General features: G+C 37.3%; 1 protein-coding gene across 1 annotated transcript in view; it reads left to right on the top strand.

Moving 5' to 3' along the window:
* Nucleotides 1-27,063, top strand: part of XPO4 (exportin 4) — a 78,742-nt gene that overhangs the window by 36,767 nt on the left and 14,912 nt on the right. Inside the window, exons 5-15 of the mRNA XM_084284187.1 lie at nt 2,241-2,357; nt 3,084-3,237; nt 11,193-11,305; nt 13,707-13,864; nt 14,140-14,314; nt 18,885-19,061; nt 21,199-21,341; nt 21,454-21,599; nt 22,931-23,108; nt 24,759-24,918; nt 26,514-26,683. Coding sequence (XP_084140313.1) covers nt 2,241-2,357; nt 3,084-3,237; nt 11,193-11,305; nt 13,707-13,864; nt 14,140-14,314; nt 18,885-19,061; nt 21,199-21,341; nt 21,454-21,599; nt 22,931-23,108; nt 24,759-24,918; nt 26,514-26,683 — 1,691 coding nt within the window. The remainder of the gene's footprint in view (nt 1-2,240; nt 2,358-3,083; nt 3,238-11,192; nt 11,306-13,706; nt 13,865-14,139; nt 14,315-18,884; nt 19,062-21,198; nt 21,342-21,453; nt 21,600-22,930; nt 23,109-24,758; nt 24,919-26,513; nt 26,684-27,063) is intronic.

Genomic DNA, 27,063 nt, shown 5'->3' with positions numbered 1-27,063 from the left:
ACATTATTCCTTTAAAAACATGTATTCTTATCTGAAGCATTGTTCTAGAGCTTAACTTTTACCGAAAGGGTTGTTGGGCATTGGAACAGGCTGCCCAGGGAAGTGGTGGAGTCACCATCCCTGGAAGTCTTTAAAAGACGTTTAGATGTAGAGCTTAGGGATATGGTTTAGTGGGGACTGCTAGCGTTAGGTCAGAGGTTGGACTCGATGATCTTGAGGTCTCTTCCAACCTAGAAATTCTGTGATTCTGTGATTCATTGCTTTTCTCTTTTTTTTTTTTTTTTTTTTTTTTTTTTGAGGGGGGTGCAGGAGATGGGTTGTGTGGGGGTTTTTTTGTTTGTTTTTGTCACATTAATTCTTTTCATATGGAACTCTTAATGTTGGACTTGAAACTCAGTGTCAGCCTAATTTCTTATATCAGCTCAACTTTGGGCTTCTTGCAAATTTAAATAATTCATTGCAGAAATAGCTTACCCAGAAATTTGGAAATAAAATACTGAAATGTTTGAGCTAGTCAGGAGTACTCTGAATCTTGTATAGAACTGACAAAATTGCATTTCTGGTGGAGCAAATTAAAGTGTGATGCTTCTCACTGGCAAACTGTTGCTTTTATCGTGAGAGACTGGATGAGAAATAGCCTACTTGAAATAGCCTACTCGAAATAAATAGTTATTTCCTTAAAATGGGAAAATTTAGATTTAGCAACTGATCAGCAATATGCTGGTCTGCTGTACAGCTTGATTGTGTAGTAGAAAAGAACACCCATATGTTATCAGGAAGCTGCTATGTTTGATCTGTCTGGGACTTATTTAGCAAGTAAGAATGTTAATTTAGTGTATACTAGCTAAGATAACTAGTTGTCTGGGGGGTCAAGGTACTGACTTCAGAGGCATTTCTGAACAAAGATGTTGCAGTTGGTGGGTGGATGGCACTGCTCTCAGCTGTTGTATGAGCTTGCATAAATAGTATCATCTCCACTTTAATCTTTCGGGTGTTCAGAGGTAGTGTGCATATTTCTGTTTAACCCCTGGACACTTGCTGGCATGCATGACCCTTTAACAATTCCTATCCCTCTGTCCATCCCTGGCACCTTGGCTCCGAACGGTCTAGGAGTATAGCCAGTGATCTGCAAGTTTTTTGTTAAGAGTCTGTCTAACAAAAAGTGTTTTAATTTCATTGGTGTATAGTCTCTATTGTGTTTATTACATTAGTATATGTTACGCTTCTGAAGTACTTTTTACATCCCCATTATACAGCATTCAGTTTCTTTTGTGTTTAATAATCAGTTACAGGAATTTATTAAAACTGGTGATGATGGTCACTGGACTTTGGCATCAGGAAAAAAAAAAGCTTTTTTTATTTCAAAAATAGCAACTATGGCTGGAAAAGTGTTTCATAAAGAAAAGTTGGCTTTTAAATTGTCTTTTTCGTAAGCATTTGATTTACATTACCTTAAATGTTGAGAATGAAGATGATACTTAAACCTTCAATCTTCGTGTATATGTTTCTCTAAAATTAATGTGTTTTTTGTTTGTTTTTGTTTTTTCCTCACCCATTTTTATATTGCTTCAGGGACACCATTCCAAAAGAGTAGCTTTAAAGGTTCTTTCTGAGGCTTGTGGATCTTGTGCTTTGGAGGAGAGTATCTAGAAGCTTTTAAGCATCAGAGCTTTCTGCATATTCCTCCCCTTTTTTGATGAGGGAGAGGGAAAAGAGGGTGCATTGCAGGTGCTGTTTTTGAATAGCTTTTATCACTTTCTGTGGTGTACATTTAATCATGATCAGATACCAACAAGGTAAGTGTAGCAAATGCAAAGAAATGCCAAAATAAACTTCAGAGTGATCTGAGCTGTTAGATGGGTAGAAAAAAGTATAAACTGTATCTTCCCTGATCCTAATACCTGTAAAACCATGTGCATGGGGAGAGAAAATTATCAGGCTGGCAAATGGATTGCAGTGTTTGTTTCCATTTTGTAGAGATGATTGTACAGGTGTTAGTTACTTACGCTGCTCAAATACTTTAATTTCTTGTGTAAGGGTGGAGCTTGGATGATTCCAGAGATGGCTCACCCAAGCATTTGTAATCCTGAAAGCTTGAGTTGTTCTAATTTGTGTCAGAAGAAACTGAAAGAATAGCCTCAGAAATATGCAAATAAAGTAACTTAAGGACAACGTAGGTGGTGTTACGTTGTTGGACATCTTTTAGTTATATTATTCCCCTTTCTTTTTTTTTTTTGTAGCAAACTTTGGCCTGTTCCATTTTAACGGCGTTGTTGAGCGAATTCTCAAGTTCAAGTAAAACCAGCAACATTGGACTAAGCATGGAGTTCCACGGTAACTGTAAACGTATATTTCAGGTAAACTACTTCTGTATCAATATATGCTACCTGTGTTTCTAAAATCTATGTATTAAGAAGCAGAAGTACTTTCTTGCACTAGGTGCCTTCAGGTACAGTGTATGCTTGACAGCATTTAATTGGACTAATATATATAAATGCAGATATTGGCTACCTTAGGGAAATTGATAATGTAATTTTTAAATACTTGTATCAAAAAAGTGCCATCTCTTTGCCCATTTGATGAATGTAGAGCTACAGATCTTTACACGGTTGGACTCTTTAATTCCTTGGCTACCAATTGCAAACAAAACGAATACTCTGTGGAACAATGATAGTCTTAAATATAGCTTTGGTTTAAAGCCAAGGAGAGCTATGTATTTAAAAATATTATTGCAGATGGTGTAGTCTGGTTGTCTCAGATGTATTGTTTGGCCAGGCAGAAATGTTTTTGTGAAGGCATTGCTTTAAACTCTGACTGTTGTGGAACAACTTACCAACTTTTTTTCATGCCAAAGACCACCCCCCTCCTCCACCAGTTGTTAAAAATATATTGTTAATTTTTCCTTTAATGACTAAACTTATATAAATATTTTTATTTACCAACACATTGCATTAGTTTTGGCAAATGAGATGGGGATTCTCACTGTCAACTTTGGAATATTTTCTGCTTTTTAATGAAAACTTGGGTGAACACGAAAATGACTGAGAGGCTCTATTAATGTGTTGTGTTTGTCCTGACTATAGGAGGATGATCTACGGCAGATCTTCATGCTCACAGTAGAGGTACTTCAGGAATTCAGCAGACGTGAAAACCTCAATGCTCAGATGTCTTCAGTGTTTCAGCGTTATCTTGCACTAGCCAATCAGGTCTTAAGCTGGAACTTCCTTCCTCCAAATTATATCCTTTCAATATCAGGCCTTTTATTTCAGCTGACTTGGATCACTTCTGATGGGTGATAAGTAAAGTCTTTGTGAGGAAAGAAAAATGGAAATTAAAGTCTTATATTTAGTCTGTGTTTTAAGGTTTTTTTCACTCCTGCATTTGCTTAGGAGGTGCTTATATAAAGAAGCTGCTGTTACTTTTCATTAAAGTATTTTATATAAAAGCCCAAATTAGTTCAGCAGAGCAGCTTCCAGTTTGGAGCTGATGATCCTCCTGCCATGTATGTGGTTGTTGCAAGGGCCAGGTAAAGTGTAACAAACTACTTCAGTGCAGAACCAAATGGTGAAGGGATCTAAGTAAGCTCTGTTCAATTTTTATGCAGAGATCTGATCTTTCTTCTTGCTCTCAGAGAAGAGAAGCAGGTAGGTGAATGCCCTGTCATTTCACAATGTGCATGCTCAAAGGATTCCCCCAGTAAAAGAGAAGAAATGGAATCTCTTTTTTTATTTTTTTTTCCAATATACTGGTACTGTTGCTTCCCTTTTCTTATTTTTGTGGTGTGTGCTGGTTATGAATGTCCAGGGAAATGTGGAGATGGTAAGCAGAGGAAGAAATGGGAATATAATGAAGAATCAGAAAGAGAGAGTGAGTCTTGGTGAGGGAGGGAAGAAGAGAGGTGAAAAATGTTTGGCCTGAAAAATGTGCCAGAAGAATATGGTAGAAATAGAGGGTACAGCATTATGACGACTCTTTTAATAGCTACACCATCTCTAAGATACTCGGCAAACTTACCAAGAGCCAATCTGTTAAGCTGCTTTATAAGATTTTGTCTTAAAACTGTAAGAATATACTGTTACACATACTGCAGGAATCTTGGTGTTGCCTTCAAATCCTTTGTATAGGATTTTATTTGAGTTTGACAATCAGAAGGCAGCATGTGTGTGTTTCTGTTGTCTTTGAATCTGTTCGGTATGTAAGGAGCAGCAGAAGTGAAAGTGGATGTTCTTTGGTTCACAGCTCTAAAGTAGAATGCCAGATAGTGTCTTTTTGGAAAGTGCTGTGGATGAAAAGTAAATATTTCACGCCTGTTAATCACTGAAGTGGTTTGGCAAGGGGCCAGAGAGGAATTCAGTGCATGTGCTTACAAGACTGAGGTTGGAATCAAATTATTGCATCTTATAAAAGTTTTCAGAAGAGAATTTGGGATTTGTGAGAATTCAAATGATGTGTGAACACTTTTTAAAGCAGTCACAGTAAATAGAAGGGAAATGCCTTTGTGTTGTGTAGTGGTGGGTGGAGGTCATTTCCTCTGATTTTTAGTCTTGCCTAATGCAAACCTGTGATGTACACCATCACAAATACTGATGGTATTACAGTTTGAAAGTGAAAACTAGCTTTTTCATGAGCACTTTATCCTAACCTGAAGGTTTGCAGTGGTGGGGCTAGTTAAGTGCAAGCAACATGTTGGTAGGAATTTATTCAGGCCTTGAGAGTTGCAGCTTTTATTTACACCTGTATATAATTAGAAGTGATCCAATCTATAGGTATTTGTAAATAAGTGTTAATTGTAATGGCTAAGCAAGGCATATCACTACTTGAGATTAACAGAGTTTTCTGCTACTTGGCCTACTTGACATACTACTGCTGTTAAATTCTGGCCACTTCTGGAGACTGCTTCTGGTGTAGACAGACTTTTAGTTTGAACCACCACGAGTGCTCTTCTCTGCTTCTGTTTCAGATCTTTTTATAACTCAGGTTCTCCATTATATCATCGTCTTGTTTTCTGCCGTTGGGCATTTCATTTTGCTGTAAGAACTATGACACTGGTTGTGCTCTCCCTCCTCTATTTAGCAACCTGTTTTCACAGAACTTGGAATGGCTTTAATCACTTTGGAGAAAAGTGGGTCTTAACCAAGGTTCAGTAGCTGTTAGCTGACAGCTACCGTGGTGACAGCCACGTGTTGATGTAGCTGTTGATTGTTAGTTCCTGGACAGTGAAGCTTAACTTGGCAGCAATTTCTACATAGGTAGCACATTACACAAGAACATAAGAATGCCAATTGATCAGTTGGTGTCCTCTTTCCAAATCTTGCCAGTACACATGCCAAAGCAATGGGCATAAATTTAATACCTAAAGCATGGAGTAAAATGATCCATAGTATCCACATATGTGTGTGTATATATATATTTTCCTTTAGTTGATATTCCCAACAAGATAATTTATTCTCAGTCTTCCTTGCAGCATAGCAGTTATCTGCAGTATCTGTACCTAATCTTTAGCAGATTCTGGTATTTTGTGCCCTCTGCCCCCTGCAAAAAAAAAAGCAGCATAAATATGTGCTTTTCAGTGATGTAGTGATTTTTCACTGAGGCACAGCATTTATATCACTAAATTGCAAGAATTACATCAAAATATGACTTCTCAAGAAGTGAGAAGTGCTGTTACAGGTAAATTTGGCATGTATTGCATTGTTAAATGCAGCCTTAGGCAGTGCTGCTGGCAATTAGAAGAGCTGTAGTAAATATAAATTGTTTATTACCAGCAAGAAGAGCTGGCATAAAAGGTGCATTCTGGAGTAGCCACCTTGTTGAGCAGTGAAAGAGGAGAGGCTGACACCAACCTGCTCTTAAGCTGGAGCTCAGTAATTATTGAGTGTCTTACTGCAGCAGTAAGGCACGATGACCTAGGAGGCTCCCTCTCAGTCACGTGCAGTGTCTTCCATTTCATTTTCTAACCTGCAGGCAATCGCCTATTGTTGTTTTCATCTGTTACCTCTAGGCATTAGCTCACCTGATGTTTGCAGCTGCTTTGGGATTTTTGGCAGTACTGTTGGAAATGACAATAGCATAGAATTCCTATTTTGCACTAAGAACGTGCGGCAGTCAGTTGTGGCATGTTGGCTTCTGTAGGGTTTCCTTTTTCAGTGCTGTCACAGCACAGTTAGATATTGGTTACTTGGATGGAACTGGTTTTAAACTGAATCTTTTCTTCAGTAAGTGTTTTGAATAGTTAAGAGAGTGCAAGCAGATGATGGGTACTAAGCGATGCAGCCCTCTCTTTTATAAGAGCACCATCAAGGATCCCACTCCTAGTACGTGAGGAGTGTCTAAAGACCCCAGTTAAGGAGTTCAGCATTGCTGGACCCTAACGCACTTTGACATGAATGTATAATCTGTCCTACGGAGTCAGGACGTAATCACATTCTTTTACCTCCAGAGGTGTTTCTCATCACTTCTTGACTTTGGGATTTATCTGTTCTTGGCAGCTGCATTCCAATAGACTTTGGATGAATGCCCACAAATGCAGAAGTTCTTAATCAGGCCTTTGTCCTGCTATCTCCCATCTACAGCAAGGTGTTCCTTATCTGTCATTAGGAGCCATTATAGAACTATTTATCCCTTATTTTATTCATAAAGGTACCTTTTTTTTTTTCACATCTTTTTGTAGAGCGTGCTAATAGTACACGACTGAACAGGAACTTTAGCTGTAGTTTTTGTTTTGGATTTAGTGCCTCTTCTTGCTAGGAGGCAAGCTGGCAAATTTTCAGGTGAATGTAGAATAAGGGATTGGATTTAAAATACAGGATACGTAACCCTGATGGGATGCACTCCTCTAGTACGCATCGCTGCCATCCCGTCAAAATTCATGGTGCAGTGGCAATGATATGAACTGACTGAAGCTTTTATCTGATCAGAATTCTGGTTTTAGTATGGGTGTTCCTCAGCTATACGTTTAAAGGAACAAGCTCTTCATATCTCTTGTGAAAATATCTTAAGCCAGAATGAGAGACCTCTCTGGGAGATCCTGCGAACCATACAGCTCTGCAAGCTTTCAGGATTTGAAGTCGGTCCAACCCAGATTGGTAGCATCTGTTGTGCATAATGGAAGTGCATGAAAAACAGAGTTCTCAGAAAAAACAACACCAGGTTTGTTTTGAGGAATGATTTGAGTTGGCATCACTGCTGAAAAAGCATCCTGACCCAGCATCTCTCAGGAGCATGATACTGAGCAGGGAACAGCCTGGCTGAGAGCTTTTTTCTAGTGGGGTGAGGTCCTGACTGTGATTTGTTGCACAACTGCAGATACAACTGTGCTGAGAGACAACATGGGTTTCCTTCAGCAGCAGGGCAGCTTTCCTTAGGTCTTCTGTTTGCTAACAGCCTGGGGTTATCCTGAATTTACTACAGTCTTCATTTGAAAGATGAAGGGATGAGGTGCTGTCCTGGCTGTTGTTTGAGTTATGAGGAAGAATTCATTGCAACTAAAACAGCTGTGATGAAGAAAGTGTAAAAGAGAGAGCTGCCTTTTACTTTTGTCAGTTTTTTCCCTCTTTAAGAAAAAATTAATTTTGGAATCCCTACTGCTTAGAAATTCATCAGCTTCCTAGGTGGCAGGCAGTGGGAAGGTGTGAGTCTTGGGCTGCATCTGTATGGCCATCACTTCTGCATAGGTGGTGTAAGCAGAAGTTAGGCTTGAAGTGATCAGCTTGCTCACTGTTAGCTGGAGAGCTGTGGTCACAAGTTTTAGTAGGGATAGCAAATTTTAGCAGGGGCTGCAGAATTAATCCACTTGGGTGGTCAACATGAGACTTTGTGCTGGCATGGCAGCTCCAGAGTTGGCTGGCTTTAAGATTAGCTGGTGTCTTCCTACACTTCCTCTGCCTGCAGCTTTGCAGACACAATCTGAAGCTGGTGTCTCCCACATAAAGTAGTTTTTAACAATTAAATGTTTAAGCCTACCTTTCTTCTCCCGAATGCTGGATCTGTTTCCTAGGAGTGTGAGTTGTGTAAAGATTTAGGAAACCGTTCTCCATAGGGGGCAGCAAGCCTCTGCATCACTTCTAGAGTAGATCCTAGACTCATCCCACGTGCTTGGCGTACTAACTAGCAAGCCAGAGGAGGTCTTAAAAATATAAATATAATCAGTATGCTAGCGTTGTAACACTGGATGGCAGATTTCCAAGCCATTACCTGAATAATGGATTTTTATTTGTAAAGTATAAGTCTCAGACTGATATAAAGCTCTCCAGAAAGATTCCAGACAACAACGGTAAAGTGATTAAAACAACTTAACAACAACAACAAAAAAAGATAAAATAAAAAATTGGGCCTCATCACTCTAGGAGTTCTTCATACATTTCTGAGTTCTTCACTGCTATAGAAAAAAATTGCAGATGGGAGTCTGGTAGATGCAGCCTTAGCTTTGATTTTTAAATTCCTTGTTTCATTCTTTGTGACAGGGCAAGCCTCCCTTCTCATGGAGGAGAAAAAAAAATAAAACCCCAAAACACAACCTTGGGATCCATTTGCAAAAACTAGAATTTGTGTTAAGTCCTGAAGTGTTACAATCCCTCTATGGCTGCCTTAAGATATGAAATATTTTTATATTTATCTTCACCCATCCTGGAAGAGAGGCAAAGAATGGGAAGAAAATTACACATTTGATTATCTTTTTTTCTTTTTTTTAGTATTTTCCTCCAAGAATCACAGAGAACTTTTTTCCAAATTATACATTAAAAGTGAGAAGTTAATCTTTTTAAGACAGATTACTCTGATTTCTCCAGTTCATTAAACAAAACCAAGTGCGGAGCTAACGGCTGCATACATGAATGTAAGCAAAGATAAAAGAAAATCCATCTTAAACCATGTTTTCTCCTCTTCCTCTCTAGGCGCTAATCAGGGATCACCAGAGCTTTACGAAACATGAAGGCACTTAGCTATACTCTTACACTTTACAGTAGAGCTTCGTTCATGTTGTTGAGTGTTTTGATGATGAAGACTGCATTTGACCTGTACACACCCCTGTAGTAGGTAATTTAGTGCCATTTTTTCAGGTTTGGCACAACTGGGCTGCTGCTAATAAGGCAGAAGTTCAGATGTTTCATGGCAGGGAGCATCTCCACACCCAGCTTACGTTAACGTCTGCATTCACCTGGTGTGGGACAGAAAATGGCTGTAAAATCTCCGTAATAGCTGCAGCCGTAATTTGTATTGTTCAATTAACGGATATTTTACCTACAAGTCTGTCAGATATGTCATCAGTCCGTTAGCGTGAGAAACGGCACTAAAAATAACAGGATAGGGCCACTAAATACTGGGGCTCGTTAAAATAGTGACAGCAGAGCGGCCCTTCTTCCATTCCACGTGAAATGTGTTACGTAGCTCGTCCCCGCTGCAAACTCAAGCTAGTGGAGAGCAAATTGATTTTCAGAGACTGATAATGTATCTGTAGTCTCTCTTTGATAAGGATGCCAGTCTTTTACAAGAGAGTTAAGGTAAAGAACCCTCTTGAAAATAAACAATTTATTTTTTTTTTCCCCAGAGTATTATAAATGAGAAGGAAAAAAGCATAACTTAATGCACCAGCACTGGTTACATTAGTCTTAATTTGTAATATTACTCTGATAAAGGATGCGTGTGATAATTTCATGCCTATATTTTATTTTTATCTGGAAGAATTGAAGTGTTTTCGATCACCTAAATGACATTTGTATTTCAGATGAAAGTAAAATAGAGAATTATCTGTTTTCTAATTATTATTTTTATTTTCTCAGTGTCTAAAACAATGCAGATCTGGTAGTGTTCAATGCACACTGAGAGTTTTGAAAATCGTGAAACTGGTTTTGCTTCAACGTGTGTGAAAATCCGTGATTGTTCTCGTGCATTGTAATGTGCTGAATGCAGCCCTGGGCATGTACCCTCAGTGAATTTCCACTTGGTGCTGTGCCGTGGAAAATAGTGGCTTTTTTGAGACTGTTCTGCACAGTGTTACTGTGATTTTCTGTGTTTGGCAGAACTCAGAGGGCAAGTGTAAATAAACCAAAATTGTGTCTCCTGCCTTGCACGACAATCTTTCATATGAAAATAGATGTTAGCTTTATACATTGGTCTCAAACAAATCCCATCAGATTTCAAGGGATCTGCTTTCCTGAACAGTACTATTGTAAAATTTATTTTTATTCAGAAGTATACATTATTTTTTAAAACTTTTTTTTTTTATAATACCTGATAACTTAATGAACAGTATTAATTTTGTCGTTTACCAATGAGTAGATTATATGCAGTTGAGCCTGCTGTTGGTTATTCTGATGGCTGGGTTACAAAGCATTCAGAGGGGGCGGTGAAGGGTTTTAAAAAGAGAAACTAAAACATAACTTGTGTGTTAAAGCAATTTTACTATTTGGATTGAGGGGTGTCACACTAGGAAGCACTTTCAAAAATCTGTGATAAACGCTGCCCTGTGTGATCAGACTGACAAAGAATGCAACGTGCTTGTTTAATTGATGTTTTTTCATGTATTTGTTATTTTTCTGCGCTGGCAGAATTTCATAAAAAATAACGATGCCAAAAGACACGGTAATAACTGAAAGGAGTGCAGTGAAGTCGTGGTTTTAGTGTGGGCTCTTTTTATTGTGGGTTTTTTACAAGCATATGTTTAATATGACAATGCCTTGTGGTGCCTTGCGCTTTTGTTCTTCACAGCATGATAAAAAATGTCGATTAATGCGGGGCTAACATATCTGCATTCTGTGAGGCATATTTGGCTATTTAGAAAAATAGGATATAGATTTCAATGGGCTATCTTTAGCTATCCTCAGGCCTTTTTAAAAGCTGCCAGGAAAATTTTTTAGAAAATGATTTCCCATTTTGCATAAATTTTAACACCTGTTAATTGCGGTTGCTTTTTTCCCTTCTCGCTGTGTCACATTAGACACCCTGGTTATCAAAGTGATCGTATCACTATGGTATGTCTCATAATTATGATCAAACTGTTATCTAACATTCCTGGAGCATTCTTTTTTTCAATACTTAATACCTTTTATTCCTTGGCCTCATGCATGAATTATGCTGTGTATGTGAAGAGGCTTAAAGTTTGTTTCCATTACATTCTTTCTGAATGGATCCTGTTGTATCTAGGATTTTTTTAAAGCCAAGTAGGAATGTTATTGTTGACCTTGACACCAGATAACTGGGCAGACATTATATAGCTATGTTTGAATCCTCACAAAATGTGATGCTAAAGCCAACAGAATCCTGGCGTGAGACCCTCCTGGACAGCAGAGTTATGGAGCTTTTCTTTACAGTAAGTTTCATTCTTCAACTTTCATAGTCCAGACCACAGGGAAAGCAGCTCCTTCCTGTTTTAAAACTTTACTCTCGGATCCTTCCTTTTGCATCAGGTAGGACTGATTCAGTTAACTTCAACTGGTTTGTCAAAGCAAACAAAGTATTGTGTTTTTCTGAGGTTAACAGATATGTGTTTTGCCTGTAAATTGCCTTAAATTGGTAACAATTAACTAAGGAAAAAAGGGTATGGTGATCTAAGCTTTGCTCTGTTTAGTGCTTTTGAACATGTATTCATCAAATGAAACCAAGCATTGGGAGCAGTGGTTAGACTATGCCTTTCAGATAAGGTGTAACAACTCTCAAATGAACAGTATTTTATTTTTTTTTTTGCTGATCTTAGAGCATTTGCTCGACAGAACAGCTGAAAATAAGCAATGTAATTGCCATTTTCTAGCCAGTTCCAGCATACAAAATTTTGCATCTCTTTCCGCAGCACAAAGTGAATCAAAGCAAGTTAAATTGAGCTAGATGAAGTTAGGAGTGATGGGGAAGAGAGAGAGTGGGGAAAGGGGAATGTAATATTCACTTCCCATGATTTAAAAAAGAGGTCTGATATTAAAACTGTATAAAATGAATGTTACTTTCCACCACTCTTGGGAGGAAGGTTGGTAGTCTTTGTTCGGCAAGGAAATGCTGCAGCAGTAGCATTATTGGTTTATAAATTAGTTTACTGTGATATTTTGTTATCTTAAATCTCCTGGGACCTCAGAATTCATCATTCTCTCACTATTTCATTTTTGCAAAACAAAGAAATAATGTGCTCAAAGCTGGGAGAAAGTTGTTTTCAGATAAAGCAAATGGAAATCTCCAGGGCTGCTTGAGAATTGCCTGATACGTGTTTGGATACATGTCTATTCTTTGTGGGATTTTTTTTACAAGTTATTGTTTTTTTAACTGAAAGTTTATCTGTTCCAGCAGTTTTGAAAAGGTGAAAAAATCACTGGCAGACCTCTTAGCAGCTACACACAATCTGAACAGCTGTCTAGACTATCCAGACAGTTGCTACTGTCAGCTGTGAACCTCCACATGCAAATAACTTTTTGGCTTACATATTAACCCTTCCTCGTTTAAAAGTATGAAGTTGTCTGCATTAAATCTCTTTCTTCGGCTGCTTATTAAGACTACTTATTTGCGATGAGGATATTGTTTTCAGTAACATGCAAAATTGTTGTAATACATTTGCATTTTATTTAATGGCAACCAAAGCAGGCCTATATTTGATTATTTTTGAATGAAGGCTAGCCAGGGCAGTCTGCTGTCAGTTTTGGTTTTAGATTCCTGATTCGCAATGGTTGAGGCTGGTGGTATTAGCTTGCTATTTGAAGTAATGTAAGTGAATGGTGGTCGTTCATATTCATATAACTGATCTAAGAAATTTTAATAACCTTGCAAAACTTGGCAAGACTGCCATGTTAAAGAGGAAGCCTTCACTTGAAATCTCAGCCGAGTGTGGAATGCGTATTAGAAGGGGTATTTCTGTTTCAGGGCTTGCTTCTCCTGGCAGTTTAATCTTTCAGAGGTTAACCATGCAGCTAATCCAACTGGTTATGAGTTAGGTGAAGCTGAAGATAAAATGCCACAAGGAAGTGGTCAGTGTGTCTTAACTGTACTTTTATGATGTAATTTAGGTAAATTGCATGTGGAGGAACAAGCTACCCTGTATTTTTCAGTAAAATTTACATGAAAAAAACCAGAAGGCGTGAGCGTAAGAATATTCTTAAAACCCGTAGTTGATAATTGTAGTGTGAATTGTGAGAAAATGTCTCCTGGAAATATTAGCAGATTTGAATCTAGAAGGTCTTAGCAGCAGAAGTAGTGATGTAACACAGAAATGCAAGAAGATGACTTGGCCCTGTATAATGTAAGGGTGTTGCCAAGGAAGTGATGCATTCATTTTTGTGTGTGTCTTCAGTGTTTACCTCTGCTAAAGAAGCATCTCTATAATCTTGATTGAACTTGTTGACTAACTTTAGCAAGACTCCGTAGCCTAGGCATAGTTAGCATAATAGAGATGACTGTCATTATTGCTGTTTTTAGAAGGAGCAGTATGTCTGACTGGCTGGCATCTGTTTCTCTCTTTAAGACATAACATTCGGTACACAGTTCAATTTTCAAAATGTAAGACTTAACTAAATGGTAGTATCAGCGAGTTAACTTCAGGCTCGCGATTTTGTGAACCGAGTCATGATCGTGACATTTGCCAGGGTTGAGGGAGTCGTAGAAACCCTCGCATTTCAGACTGAATAGAAGTTATAGTAAGCTTTTTTTGGTGTGTGCTCTTTTGGATTGAGAGCCATGTGACTGTTGTAAGAACATCCTATTTTCCGCGTATTATTAACTATCTCGCTTCCTGAAAGGTGCATCGAAAAATCAGAGAAGATACAGATATGGCCCAAGATTCATTACAGTGTCTGGCACAGCTGGCGTCTTTGCATGGGTCAGTCTTTCCTGACGAAGGTTCACAAGTTGATTACCTGGCACACTTCATTGAGGGATTACTGAATACTATCAATGGGTATGTATGCCTGCTCTCTAAATTTAGATGGCATCTTTTAATCTTTAGTTTGGAGTGCAGTGTGTGTGTGTGAAGAACTGGTATGACTTGCTTATTTCTGGGTATAATCTGTGTTTACTCTTGGATTATTGACACTTTAAAAAAATGCATCTTAAAGTAGGTGCTTCTTAAACTAACACGAGATAGATTTATTGATTGAAAATGTATCTAGAAAATCAGTTGGCTATTAACATTTTTCTTGATGGCAGAAAGCTAACTCCTATTTCTATCTATAGAATTGAAATAGAAGACTCTGAAGCAGTGGGAATTTCCAGTATTATCAGCAACCTGATAACCGTATTTCCTCGAAATATTTTAACTGCCATTCCAAATGAACTTTTCTCTTCATTTGTTAACTGCCTCGCACATCTCACTTGTTCTTTTGGAAGAAGTGCTGCCTTGGAAGAAGTGGTAAGTATTCATTCTCAAAAAGTAGGTATTCTTTTTGCTTCCCTCTCTTTGTAATAAGCATAAGTGATATACGAATCTGGCTGTTTTGTCAATAACTGTTGTGAAACCCGGTGCTTTTGTTCTAGATATTTCTGAAATCACATCTGAAAAGGTTTTATTTTTTTATGTGCAACAATTGCAGACTTCATCTTTTGAACTTTTGATTTAAAGCACCTGCTTTGTATTTTCACTTTTAAAAGAATGGGTACATTAAAAAAGTATGAATGTCTTTAAATGTTGCTGGATTGCTCTTGTGAGACTTCTGTGAAAAGTGTTGTAGATAATGAACATGCTACAAACGTGAAAGCTTAAAATGACTGTGAACATATGGACAGACTGAAACTTATGCTGTCAGGGGTTTTACAGGCAGGAACTTCTGTTTTAAGTGAATGTAGCTGCTAAGATCTATTGTTAACCCCATACTATTAAACTTAAATCATCCCTCTGTTACTGACACAGTTCAAGTAATAATTCTACGTACAAATCTGGAGAGGGAATTCAGTGGACTTTTCTGTTTGCTTACTTCTTTCAAACCTTGGTTGTAACATGGAAGATCCATTTTGATAGGCTAAGTCTTCTGCTTCAAAAAAAAAAAAAAAAAAAAAAAAAAGCTTTACAAATAAAAATGTCTAAGGAGACCTAATTTATGAAAAAAGCCCATAAGAATTAAGATGCATCTTTCACCTGAGCTATTGACATGGAATAGTTATTGATTTAAATGAAGCTATCAAGACATCATCCTGGGTTTTCCCCATTATCATTAAAAAGAATGATTTTTTTTTCCCAGTTGTGCTATATATACTGAATAGGCTTGATACCTATCATTTAAATGAAAGGGACTAGAGGATATACATTTCTTCAGTTAGCCTCGTTACTGGAGAGCTAGAATACACAACCATATTTAACTTCAGGAGCTCTCAGCATAAGCCACCAACTCAGAGTACTTCATCTCTCAGCAAAAGCCCGAGGTAGCTCGTACCGTTGTCTGGTACAAAGAGTTTGTTTTGGAAATGGCTGGCTGCTCGTGCCTAGTGAATGTGTCTGCCTATGCATACATAATCCTCTAGTTTTTGCTGAAGAAAGTCATTTCAATATTATATTACCGTGTTATCAGATCCATCAAGGTAAGAAAGAAGACTGCAATTTTTTTCTTTAAAGAGAGAACTTGTTCATTGTCACAGAATCTTTAAAGCGTTCTGTAGAAGAAAGAAACATCACACTTTCACCACTTCATTGGTCTAACAGTTGTATAGCTTATATCTCAACTTCACGTGGTTGCTCTGATCTCCAGGATAATTACAAAATTCTGTGATATTCAGTCTTCAAAAAATAATTTATATATCTTATCATTGTATCAGCAATAAGGAGCACTACAGAGTATTTCAGACTATTGCTGACTTAATCCAGATGGTGTAGTGGCACGGTGTGCTGCGACTGTGGAAATACTTATTTGCATCCCTGAAGGCAATCTTTTGGCTTAGGAATGTTCCAGCCCTGGTCAGTGTGTTTCATAGAGACATTTAGGTTGGAAAAGACCTTTAAGATCATCACCAGTGTGTAACACAACCTAGTCCACCACTAAACTATGTCCCTAAGCACCTAAGCTACTAGCTTAGATTGCTTGTAGCGATGTACTCTGTGAACTCATACGCTCATGAGCTTAATTGCTGTCTGTAATTAAGAGTTTTTGGTGAAAGGTGAAATACCCACGTGCATTGGGCTCAGTAGGATCCTGAGATTCAGAAATCTAAAATGCAGCAGAACACAGGTGTCCACAGCACAGCTTTGCTTGTGGGGCAAGCTGTTTTTCCCATATTTCTGCCACTTTGTGTGCCAGCAGAACGGCTTGTGTGAGTGTTGCAGAAAGCCCACCAGACATAGGGAATCAGCTTAGCCAGAAGCTTGCTATTGAGACTGTCAAAATCAGGAGGTCCCAAACTGTAATGAGCAAACCACTTCAAAGCAGCACGTGTCTTGGCACAGAATCAGAAGCTGTTGCTGGTGGTACTTGCTGCTGTTGCTAATATTGATATTCAACAAAGGGGGAGGAAAAAAACCCACACACAATCCAAACATGTTCAAATGTTGTTTTACGTTTACTTGGCTGTTGATTGAGGGAAGTTGTTGGAACATTTGCCTGAACAGCTACGCTGTGGAGGACAGTAAGCTTCAGCAATGCTTAGGGTTAATTTATGATGCAAATTGGATCAGTCATCTCTTCCTTTAATAACGCTGGGTATGAGAGAAGATGCTTGTCCACAGCTATGCTTTCCTTTGCTCAAGGCTTAAAGCTTATGCAGAAGTAGGAGTCTGTAGTGGTTGATCAGAATTAGTGAAGAGTCGAGCAAGATGTTGAATGAAAATTCAAATAGAAATGCTCTCAAAGTGTTTTGGTTTGTTTTGTTTTTTTCTCAGATGTCTTTCTTAATGCATTGTTACTGATTTCCTGATTTATGGTATTTTATTGTTGCTTTTTTAAAGTTCCGTAAGGGGAGAGACCATTCTGAATTTGGTCTCTCTCTACTTTGCTTGTAACTTTTCCCAGTTTGCTGCTACTTAGCAAGTTTTAGAAGTGTTCCTTCTTCAGAAGGTCGGCAGACTCTGAAGGAAGAATCTTGGAGAAATTCAGCAGCATTGTTTTGATGTTAGTGGTTGTACTTTCCTTCTCCTGAAGATCTTAAGTCCTGAACTGGGCCCTGCCAACTGCTTCTGGTAGATCCATCAGAAAGTTTACGCTTTCCAGTCTGCAGCTTGTCACATACAGTCTGCCTGCATGACATCTTCAGTAGCCCAGCTGTAGCCTTTCATCTGAATGACTAATCTAGAACAAGATTGGGAATTTTTAGGAAGGTTGCTTTGTGATTATATCTGTTCAAGATCAACAAACTCTACTGCTTGGGCACCTACTTTAAGGAGGCACTTACTAATCCTAGCTTCCTTATGAAAATACTGTAAGGTGTTTGTAATAGTATACCAAAAAGGCTTGTTCTGTATTACCTTCTCAAATCTGAGTTGTTTTTTTTTCTCATAAAAGGACATTGTTTCTTGTGTTATGTTCTGGATTCTTATAAATTATTAATTGTATGTAAGTTAAAAAAAAAAATATATATATATATATATATATACACACACACACATATATATATATCAAAGTGTTTCATGTTTCAATGAATGTCCTTTAGCCAAATTTTAAAAACATGCTGTGCCTGTCCTAAATTTGTTTTATGTTAGCGTTGAATACAGTTTGGTCTCTCTCATCATCATCTTCAGCTTTTGTTTTTCAAACTTGCATGTGCCCCACATTTTAGCTAATGTAAATACAACCACTTTGCAGTTACAGAATGATGCTGTGAAAATATCTTGAAATGCTTCCAACATGGTATCAGTTTTCCCTCTTAGTCAGTCATCCAGCCAATGTTTTTTTCCCTTTGTTCATGCAGCCATGTTTGTAACTTCACTGAAAGTCAGGAATTCCTCTGTCTGGAGCATGATTAAGGCCTCAGTATCTCTGTATTTCATCAAGGAATCATTTTACTAAGCTCTGTTATCTCAAAGTAACCTTGGTGAGTGATCATGTTGGTTAAAAGTTGAGAAGACTTCTTAGAGGAAAGAAAAGTCCCGCAATACCAGCAAATCTATCCATCGAGTCATACTTAAGTTTTATGAAGGTGGATGTGTTTACTAAAGTTCAACTTTTGCATCAAGTGAAAAAAAAATTGATAATTGCATTAAATATCCTTTTCAAGAGAAACAACCGCTTTGGTATCTGGGTTCTTCAGGTTGCCTGTAACCCAGGAGATTTGTTTTTCAGATAAGAATTTCATTTGACAACTTAAATACCCCATATAAATATATGTGAATAGCTAAAAGCATGAAGTGTCAATTAAAATGCACTGATGACTTGGAGATGCAGGCTTATTCTATGGAACTGTACTTTTTCTTTGTTCACATAACGAGAAGTTGTGTATATCATCAAAACTGGCTGCCCACAGTAGGGTTTCTTTAATACATGCAGTCTTGTAATGATTTCCTCCAGAACAGAGAGTCGTAATCTTTTCTGTCTCTTTGTTTGAAAAATAGCAGAATACTTGCTAATCTATATGCACGTTTTCTATTTTGTCTAATTAAACAAATAGCTCAGTTCTTTGTTGTTTCCAGTATGAGCTGAGATGCTTGGTGTCATTGGAGAGAAAGCATGATAGCTCCTGTATTTAGGTGATTAAGTGTATGTATGAAAGGCTGAAATTAAGACTGGTTTGGTTTTGAACATTAGAAGAAAAGAAATAGCTAAACGCAGTGGTTTTTTTGTTTTGTTTTTTAATTCTAGCAAAGCTGCATTGACCTTTTTGATGCATTGCTTCAGTTCTTTCTGATCTGTTCAAGGATGGCCAATAATAAGTTTTGTGATTTTTTTTTTCTTAAATTGCTTCAACTTTAGAAGAACATCTGTTAAATAGTAATGAATGTAAGTACCTTTCTCTGGTTTAGTTTAGGAATAAGATGTTTGTTCTGTTTCTTTCATCTCTTACAGCTTGACAAAGATGACATGGTATATATGGAAGCATATGATAAGTTGCTGGAATCTTGGCTTACTTTGGTACAAGATGACAAACATTTCCATAAAGGTTTCTTTACCCAACATGCTGTTCAGGTCTTTAATTCTTACATTCAGTGCCATCTAGCTGCTCCCGATGGTACAAGGAATTTGGTAAGCCCTTATAGTGGTAGTTTCTGATGATAATACAGAGTAACTAATCCATGTGGGGATTTTGTTGTTGTATACTTTATTACGTAGCTCAAGGGAGCTAGTAGAAATTTGCTACTTGTGGTGTTGAATGGAAATGAAAAATTTGCTGAATTTGTTAATCAGAGGTCATTTTCCAGTCTCCTTCTCTCATTATGAAAAGGAAATGAAGGAATACAAATTTGGAAGTTACTTTTAAAAATAAATAAAATAAGCCTGTTAGTAAAATTGGCATGTTTCCTGATGGTCCTCCCTATAGATGCAATGACTAAACTTCTGACCACCCTTCTCTGGATTTGGGTTGTAATTAAAGTCTCCAGTGAAATTGGAAGCCTTTTATCCTGTTATTTCCCATACGTTATCTTCAAGTTATACTTCTGAAGTGTAATCTGAGAAAATATAGAATGACTATGCTTAGACTAAAAGAAGCATGAAATATTATGTGGTTCTTCTGGATAAAATGGTACATAAATTCCTTACTGAATTTTTGAGGTGGCTGTTCTCAAAAAAAACTTAAAAGTACCTCGGCTATCTCTTGGCCCTCTGCGAAAGCCTGTTAGTCTCTTTGCCAGGAGTATGGATCTTACTGAAACAGATTGTGGTACTGAAACTTGGATGTAGATGCTGAATGAATTAATTACTGCATGGATTTGATTCATTAGCTATATAAAATTGATCTCTCAAATGTGATGCTATGCAAAGATCTCCAGGATACCTCATTCTGAAAAGCCATGCTTAAAACCCATGTCTAGTATCTTGATATGTAACAGATGGAAATAACAATGCCAAACAGAGAGGAATATTTCACAAGAGAACTTTGAATTCATATCAGGCGGTCTTGACATAGCTTGTATACACAGGTTAATTCATGTCATTCTGTGAGATAAGTCATTTATCCCATGGGTAACCTTTTAAAAGCCACAGCTGGCATTTTAGAATGCTTCTTGTTCGATATCAAAGCAGTAACAGGAACTTTCAGTCTCTGCTTTGAGAGCAGAGACTCACTCTTCAGTAAACAGCTGCAACTTTGAAGTTGCCAAAGGAAAATGATTTGCTGGGTTAGATAAAGAAAAGATGGGGTGAAAGCACTTTAGGTAAGAAAATGTGTTTAGATTCAATTTTCCAGAGCCTTTGTAGAAACAATATGTAATGATAGCTTTCTCCGTCACTTGTATTTGAATGTTAGTGGTGTAAATTCTGTCATTCATCAAGAGATTTTTGAAAACACTTCTAACATTGATACGTGATTTCTACATATAAGGGTTCAACTCTTCAGGAAAATAAGCTCTGATTACGAGGCAGTCTTAAAATATAGCCAAGGCGAGAGGAATCTCATCTTGAGATATTTTTACTTTGCCTTCTATTTTTTTCTGAGGTTGTAGCATTTACTTTTTAAAGGAGTGCTTTTTTTAAAACAATAACTTATAGAAAATCTTTATTGAAGGAGGTGACGTTCACTTTATCAAGAAATATACTACCTCTCTTGTAATTTATTTTTAAGATCTCAGATAACTGGGAACAGTATCTTTGACTAATGAACAGGACAAAGTGGAGAGTTGAAAATGAAATTCTTTGCCTGATTATATATGTGATTTGAAATCCAAATATATTTTAGAAATCCTCTGACCATTGGGTTTACAGACCTTCTATGTGAATGAGAGTCATTCAGTACATCGCTTTGTACCTCTAGGCGGTGGATGCTTACCAGAGCCGATTTATGTATGTGACGTAAAGAAGCTGTTTTGCTGCTCCAGCCTGTGCTTATCCTATTAATAATTAGTATCAATTTTCATGGCTCTCATCTGACTTCTTTCACTAACAGTGGATCTTTTGACTTGAGAGCACTGTTGGAAATGGTAGCAAATATCAGCAAAATCAGCTCCTTGCATAAGTTTGTGAAATGCTGATTTCAAAACAATATAAAGTCATATTTACTCCCCTATTTACCTCATCTGTATCTAATTTAGCACAAGCCTATTGTGTATCCATGCAAAACACCTTGGGAGAAAAACCCAAATTTACGTAGAAAAGTGCGGTGGTGATAAGTTCTAGCAAGTGTAACATTAACTGGTTGCTTCTGATTTTGTTGAAATAACATCAGACTGCCAATGGTGTGGCCTCTCGGGAAGAAGAGGAAATAAGTGAACTGCAGGAAGACGACAGAGACCAGTTCTGTGACCAGCTGGCCAGCGTAGGCATGCTGGGAAGAATTGCTGCAGAACACTGTATACCTCTTCTTACAAGGTATGGAAAGATAGTGTGAATGCAAATGAAGAAATCCACCAAGCTGGAAAAGCTTGACTTTGCTGAAACAATTTAAAACCAGTGAAGTTACTTTATTACTGTTTGTCCACAGTTTATTAGAAGACCGAGTTACAAGGCTCCATGGTCAGTTGCAAAGACATCAGCAGCAGTTACTTGCCTCACCAGCATCAGCCTCAATTGACAATAAAGTGCTTGATGACCTGTATGAGGATATTCATTGGCTTATTTTAGTCACAGGTAAGTGAACAGTGTTAAATAGCGCTTACTTTGATATTGCTGTTGCAGCTGGAAAATCTTAGGAAAGAAAAATCCATGCATGTCAACTACTGGTAACTGACAATCTATTTCATCTTTGTGGTGCTTTCATCTTAGACTACGTGCAGAGTTTTTGTCTCACTTTCATCTGTCTGCAGTAACATGAAAATTATCTGTAAAAGATCAGTGTAATCTTTTTATGAGGTACGTCGTTTGGAAATTCCCACAAGTAATTTTGTCATAGACTTCTGAGATCCACCTATTCAAGAACTTAGCCTTCATGGTTTCAGTTATATTGTCTTGTCTCACGTGACTGAAGGGAATCCATATGAGATCAGGATAGCAGTGTTACTTTGTGGTGCAAAGAGTCAAGTAAGTTCCAGAATCTCTCAGGACTGATGATCCATGTCCTGGCTTTTTGCTGTGTTTCAGGGAACCTGAGTTCAGAACATTCGTATTTTTGATTTTTAGATGGAACTATCTTACATCTGCTTGCAAAGCATAACATCAGCTAAGACAGTGTCTGTATTTTATTAGGAGAAATGTATACTTTATGAAATATTTTGTGGGGTCTTTTTGAATGTCTGATGTTATAGTTGCTCTCAGATGTTGGCATAAATGTGTTTATAATATTTTTGTATTGCTGTACGATGAAGTTTATATTTGTAGCTCAGAATACTGTGAGATCAGACACTGAAAACTATGACTAAATCTGGAATTAATATCAATTATCTGGACACCAGAGTATTTTACTGTGAAAACCATTGCTTTACCTGATCTGTTGTTGCTATGCAAGGAAAACTTTATTATAGCACGTTTGTTTGGTGTCTGAAAGATTCTATAGATTTGAAATATTAGCAGAGCAAAAGTCCCAGATGAGATGGACTCAGTAAGGAAGCTGTAAAATTGAACAATTTTTATCACATAACTGAACGAGAAGAAAGTGACCACAATGTTGTAGAATATTTTTTCAGGTACCTGAATTGGCTGTTGGTCTTTCACAGGAAGCAAAGCTCTTCTCCCTCTTTTATTATTTAATACGGTCATTTATTTTTCAGCATTAGTTTACTTTCACTTTAGGTGCTTTTTTACAGAATTGCTTTATATTATAAGTTAATATACATATTTATATAATGAAGTTAATTATACATATATATGAAGTTAATTATACATATTTAATCAGTGTTAGTCAGGAGTTGTGTAAACATTTGCTTCTGGTGTGATGTCTGCAGTTAATCCAGTGGACTAATCAAAAAGCTCTAAGTTAACCTAGGGTAGAAAGTTGTGATCATTCTTTCTTTTTTTAATGTAAGGCTACCTCTTGGCTAATGATACTCAGGGAGAGACTCCGCTAATACCTCCAGAAGTAATGGAATACTCCATTAAACATTCAGCTGAGGTTGACATCAACACAACGCTTCAAATTCTGGGATCTCCAGGAGAAAAGGCCTCTTCCATCCCAGGGTACAACAGAACTGATTCTGTAATTAGGTAAGAATGCATCATGTGTTAAGTATGTTAAATGCTTTTTCAGAGAAGTGAGAACATAAATGGACTTCTATGAAATGAAAAAGAAAAAAAGACATATGCCAAACATTAGAAATGAAATGTCTCTTTTAAATAGTCTTAAAGTAAAGGCAAATAATTTATAAGAATGGTTTTATTGCCTATTAAGGCAATGCTATAAAATAAAAGACAGAAAAGATGAAGTTACATATTTATTATTTTTTTTTCTTAGGGTAGAGATAGGCAGAGTAATTACAGGTGATGTTTCAAGTCATGTTGACCTGGGGGGGGGGGGGACTGAAGGGAAGAAAAAGTATGGCATCTAAACAGATAAAACTCAGTCGGGATGGGATGGCAGAAATGACTAGCTTGATGACCTAATAGTTGTAATTGAGGACATGATCTACCTATAAAATAAAGTAAAAAAATAAAATAAATAAAAATGCTTTATCACTACTGAAAACCTTTGATCTGTTTGTTACAGAAAGTCCTTAAAATGACTCAAAATACTAAAAAAAAGATACACTGTTTTTTAAAGCAATACATCACCTAGTTTGGTATCAAATTTTTTTTTATCTATAATGTATTCTGCACATGTGCAGTTTAAGCAAGAGCTTTCCAAAGCTTAAGTGAGCTTCTCTTTGGCCATCACTTACTGCCTCAGCTTGGCCGTAGCAGCTTTGGTCTTCGGTGAGGGGAGAGTTGTTGCCCCTTACGTACACATATTATTATTAACATATTTAAGGAAAAGCATAAGGGATTTCTGTTCTCTTTTTGCAAGAAGGCCCACAAAAGAGTCCTCAGTTTTAATCTTCAGTATTCAGAAGGCTCAATTCAATTTTTTTTTTTATTGGCATGAAATATTGTTCACCCAGGATTACTTGCGTACGTAACATTTTCTTCTGGAAAAGGTTAGAAAAATGTATCTTTGTGGGTAGTTAAGTGCTTCATGGGCTAACACATGTAGCACATGTAACACATGTTTGAATACCGGTCATTGATGCCAATCCTGGCAGCTACAAGAACTGGTCAACAACCAGAATTTCTGATTGCAGTGTCTTAGTGCAGATGGGATTAAAACCAGAAATATACCACCATCAACTCATAAATTCCTTGAGGACTTGCAAATTCTTACCAAAGTTAATTGAGACACTGTAAAAGCTAATATTATACTTTTCTTGACTGAGTGTATTAATGCAATCACTTGGTGGTCTGCTACATCATATTGTTTCTCTGTGGTAATGAAAAAGTAAGAAATAACTGGACATTGCTCTAGCTATATCATGCTGCAAAAGCTGCATGATTAGGCCACAATTTGTAATGAAGAAAGTGGTTGATGCAGGAAAGGGAGAATCAGTCAGAGTGCCTGTCAGGATTCTTCTGTTGCAGTATTTTTGATGTCAAAGACCACCTTATGTTCTGACTTTGTGGACGGTATTTGCCATTTTGTCTCTCTCCTTGCATTTAAAGAAAGAAGTTAACTGCTCTCCACTTTGTTAGAGTTGAAATACTTCATTATCTTGTTCCTTCCTCATATTTCATGAAAAAAAAAAAAAAAAAAACACAAGTGTTTCACAGAGTCACATTACTTCTCCAAAGAACACTCAACATCCTTGTTGTGTTTTAAATCCACAGGTTGTTATCGGCTATTTTAAGAGTGTCAGAAGTAGAATCTCGAGCAATAAGGGCAAATCTCACGCACCTTCTGAGCCCACAGATGGGCAAAGATATTGTATGGTTCCTCAAGCGTTGGGCAAAGACTTACCTCCTGGTGGATGAAAAGCTGTATGATCAGGTAAGGATATAACCTTTATGAATGAATTGGTGAGTATTAGCAACAATATCCTTGGAATGCAGATGTCAGTGTAGCTATTCTAAGGTGCAGTGATAAAGCATTTTTAATGTTGTATTTGGGGTTGGTTTTTAAATTGTTTGAAAGTAGATGTTGGGTTTTTTTTTTCCATTAGAAATATAAGTTGTTAGGGAACCCTTCTTGCGCATCTTGGTATAAATGTGATTTTTGTAGCTAGCAGCATCACAGAATAGCATAACACGCTCTCAGGTGTTATCTAGGTTGTCTAGTGGGTGAAACTCACAGATCACAGCAATTTGTTAAGGTATATCAGATCTTACAGTTCAACTTCAATACAGTGGTTGCCCTTGATGGATGACTTATTGAGTAACCTGGTCATGATTCTGAATTAAATATCTAGCACCATCACTAGGTGGTATATATAAGCTAAAATCATGTTAATTTCTCTCCTCTCCCTATTCTCATATGTTCTCATTGTATATATCATGATATCCATGATGTGTTCTTCCTAAAGGGCAACATTTTATTATGTTTGGAAAGCACTAATCATGATTAGACCTTGATCCTGATTTTGCTTATACAACTAACGATACTCCAGCTAGCTAATGGAGGCCACTCATGAGAAGGTCCTGTTGGCTCTAACTTCTGAGAAGGAAGCCGCCTCCTCCTCCCCTTGTTTCTACTACTGAAGCAACTAAGAATACTAACGCTTCAGGAGACCCCTCGTTAACAAAGTTAGGGATATTGAAGACTTGTAATGAATTAGAATTACATTATTCAACTTGTACTTGCAGCAGAGCAAAGCCATCAGTTGCAGAGCATGAAAAATGGTATCTAAGAAATGTACACATTTAGCTTGTGTTGGCACATGAAAGTGGTTGAACACCTCTTTTTTAAATCTTATGCTCAGTCAGGTATATATTATGGATTTTATAATTTCAGATGGTGGTGGTGTGCTGACAGGAAGCCCCTGCACAAATATTGCAGAGTCTTTGCATTTCCCTCTTACACTTTTTTTCTGAAGATAGGCAAGAAGGCAATTTCAAGGAAGCATATTTTAATGTACCAGGACCAGAATGTGACATCTTTCCCAAAAGCTGCGTAGATTGAAAGAATAATGCAGAAAGCAGATGTAGAAAAGACTGTGATGAAAAGAAGTTCTTACAAGATTCAAACTAGATCAAGAGCTAGGCTTATTTCCAGTTATTTTATCACTTAATTTTGAGGAGTTTCATCATAAATTAATGGAAACACTTTCGGGAGATGATTTTTTGGGATCTTTCTCTTAATTTTTAAAGTTTCTGAACTTTCCTTGGCATTAAAAGCTAGACATACTTAAACCTGATATTGTGATGAGGTTGAAACTTTTCTTTCTTTTAGGTGTTGTGCTTAAAATTGCAAGATAAATTTGGCAAAGATTTTTCTGTTACAGGTATTCTTTGCCTTCGTCTATGTAACTTTTGTGTATTTTAAGTAGGGAAGAAGTGACAGCCTGAAAAGAATTTGCTGACTGATTACCATACACTTTGGGGTTCTGCCTTCTGTAAAACTCACTCATTTTAATGCTTTTCTTATAGATAAGTCTGCCATTTAGTACAGCATTTGGTGCTGATACTGAGGGTTCCCAGTGGATTGTGGGTTACCTTTTAGAAAAAGTGATCAGTAACCTGGCAGTGTGGAGTTCAGAGCAGGACCTTGCAAATGATACTGTACAACTGCTAGTAACATTAGTGGAAAGGAGAGAGCGGTAAGTTGCTACACCTCTGGAAGTCAAAAAATTTCTTTTGCTTCCTTTAAATTTTTTTGGCCAAAATAATCCAGATATGGGGCACTTTATATTCATGTCTCTGTAAGTCAAATTACTTTAGTAACGTGCTATAAATGGAGGAAAAACTTGTCTGACAAAGTGAGGAGTGAGACCTAGATTTGACAAAATGTTAACCTAATCTTTATTATTATTTATCAGTGCACTCTCCTTCCCCTACCTTTGTGCCTCACACAAACAGTGAGAAAGGAAAATTCTCCGGGTCTCCACTCTTATTGCAAGGATTTTTATGTTTGTTTGTTTTTGTTTCAGATTGAGTTCAGATACTGGCTAAACCAGTATAAAATATGCTTAATAAACCT

This window comes from Netta rufina (assembly GCF_964035555.1).
Source record: "Netta rufina genome assembly, chromosome: 1".
NCBI lineage: Eukaryota > Metazoa > Chordata > Aves > Anseriformes > Anatidae > Netta > Netta rufina.
This window is presented reverse-complemented; position numbering and strand designations above follow the sequence as displayed.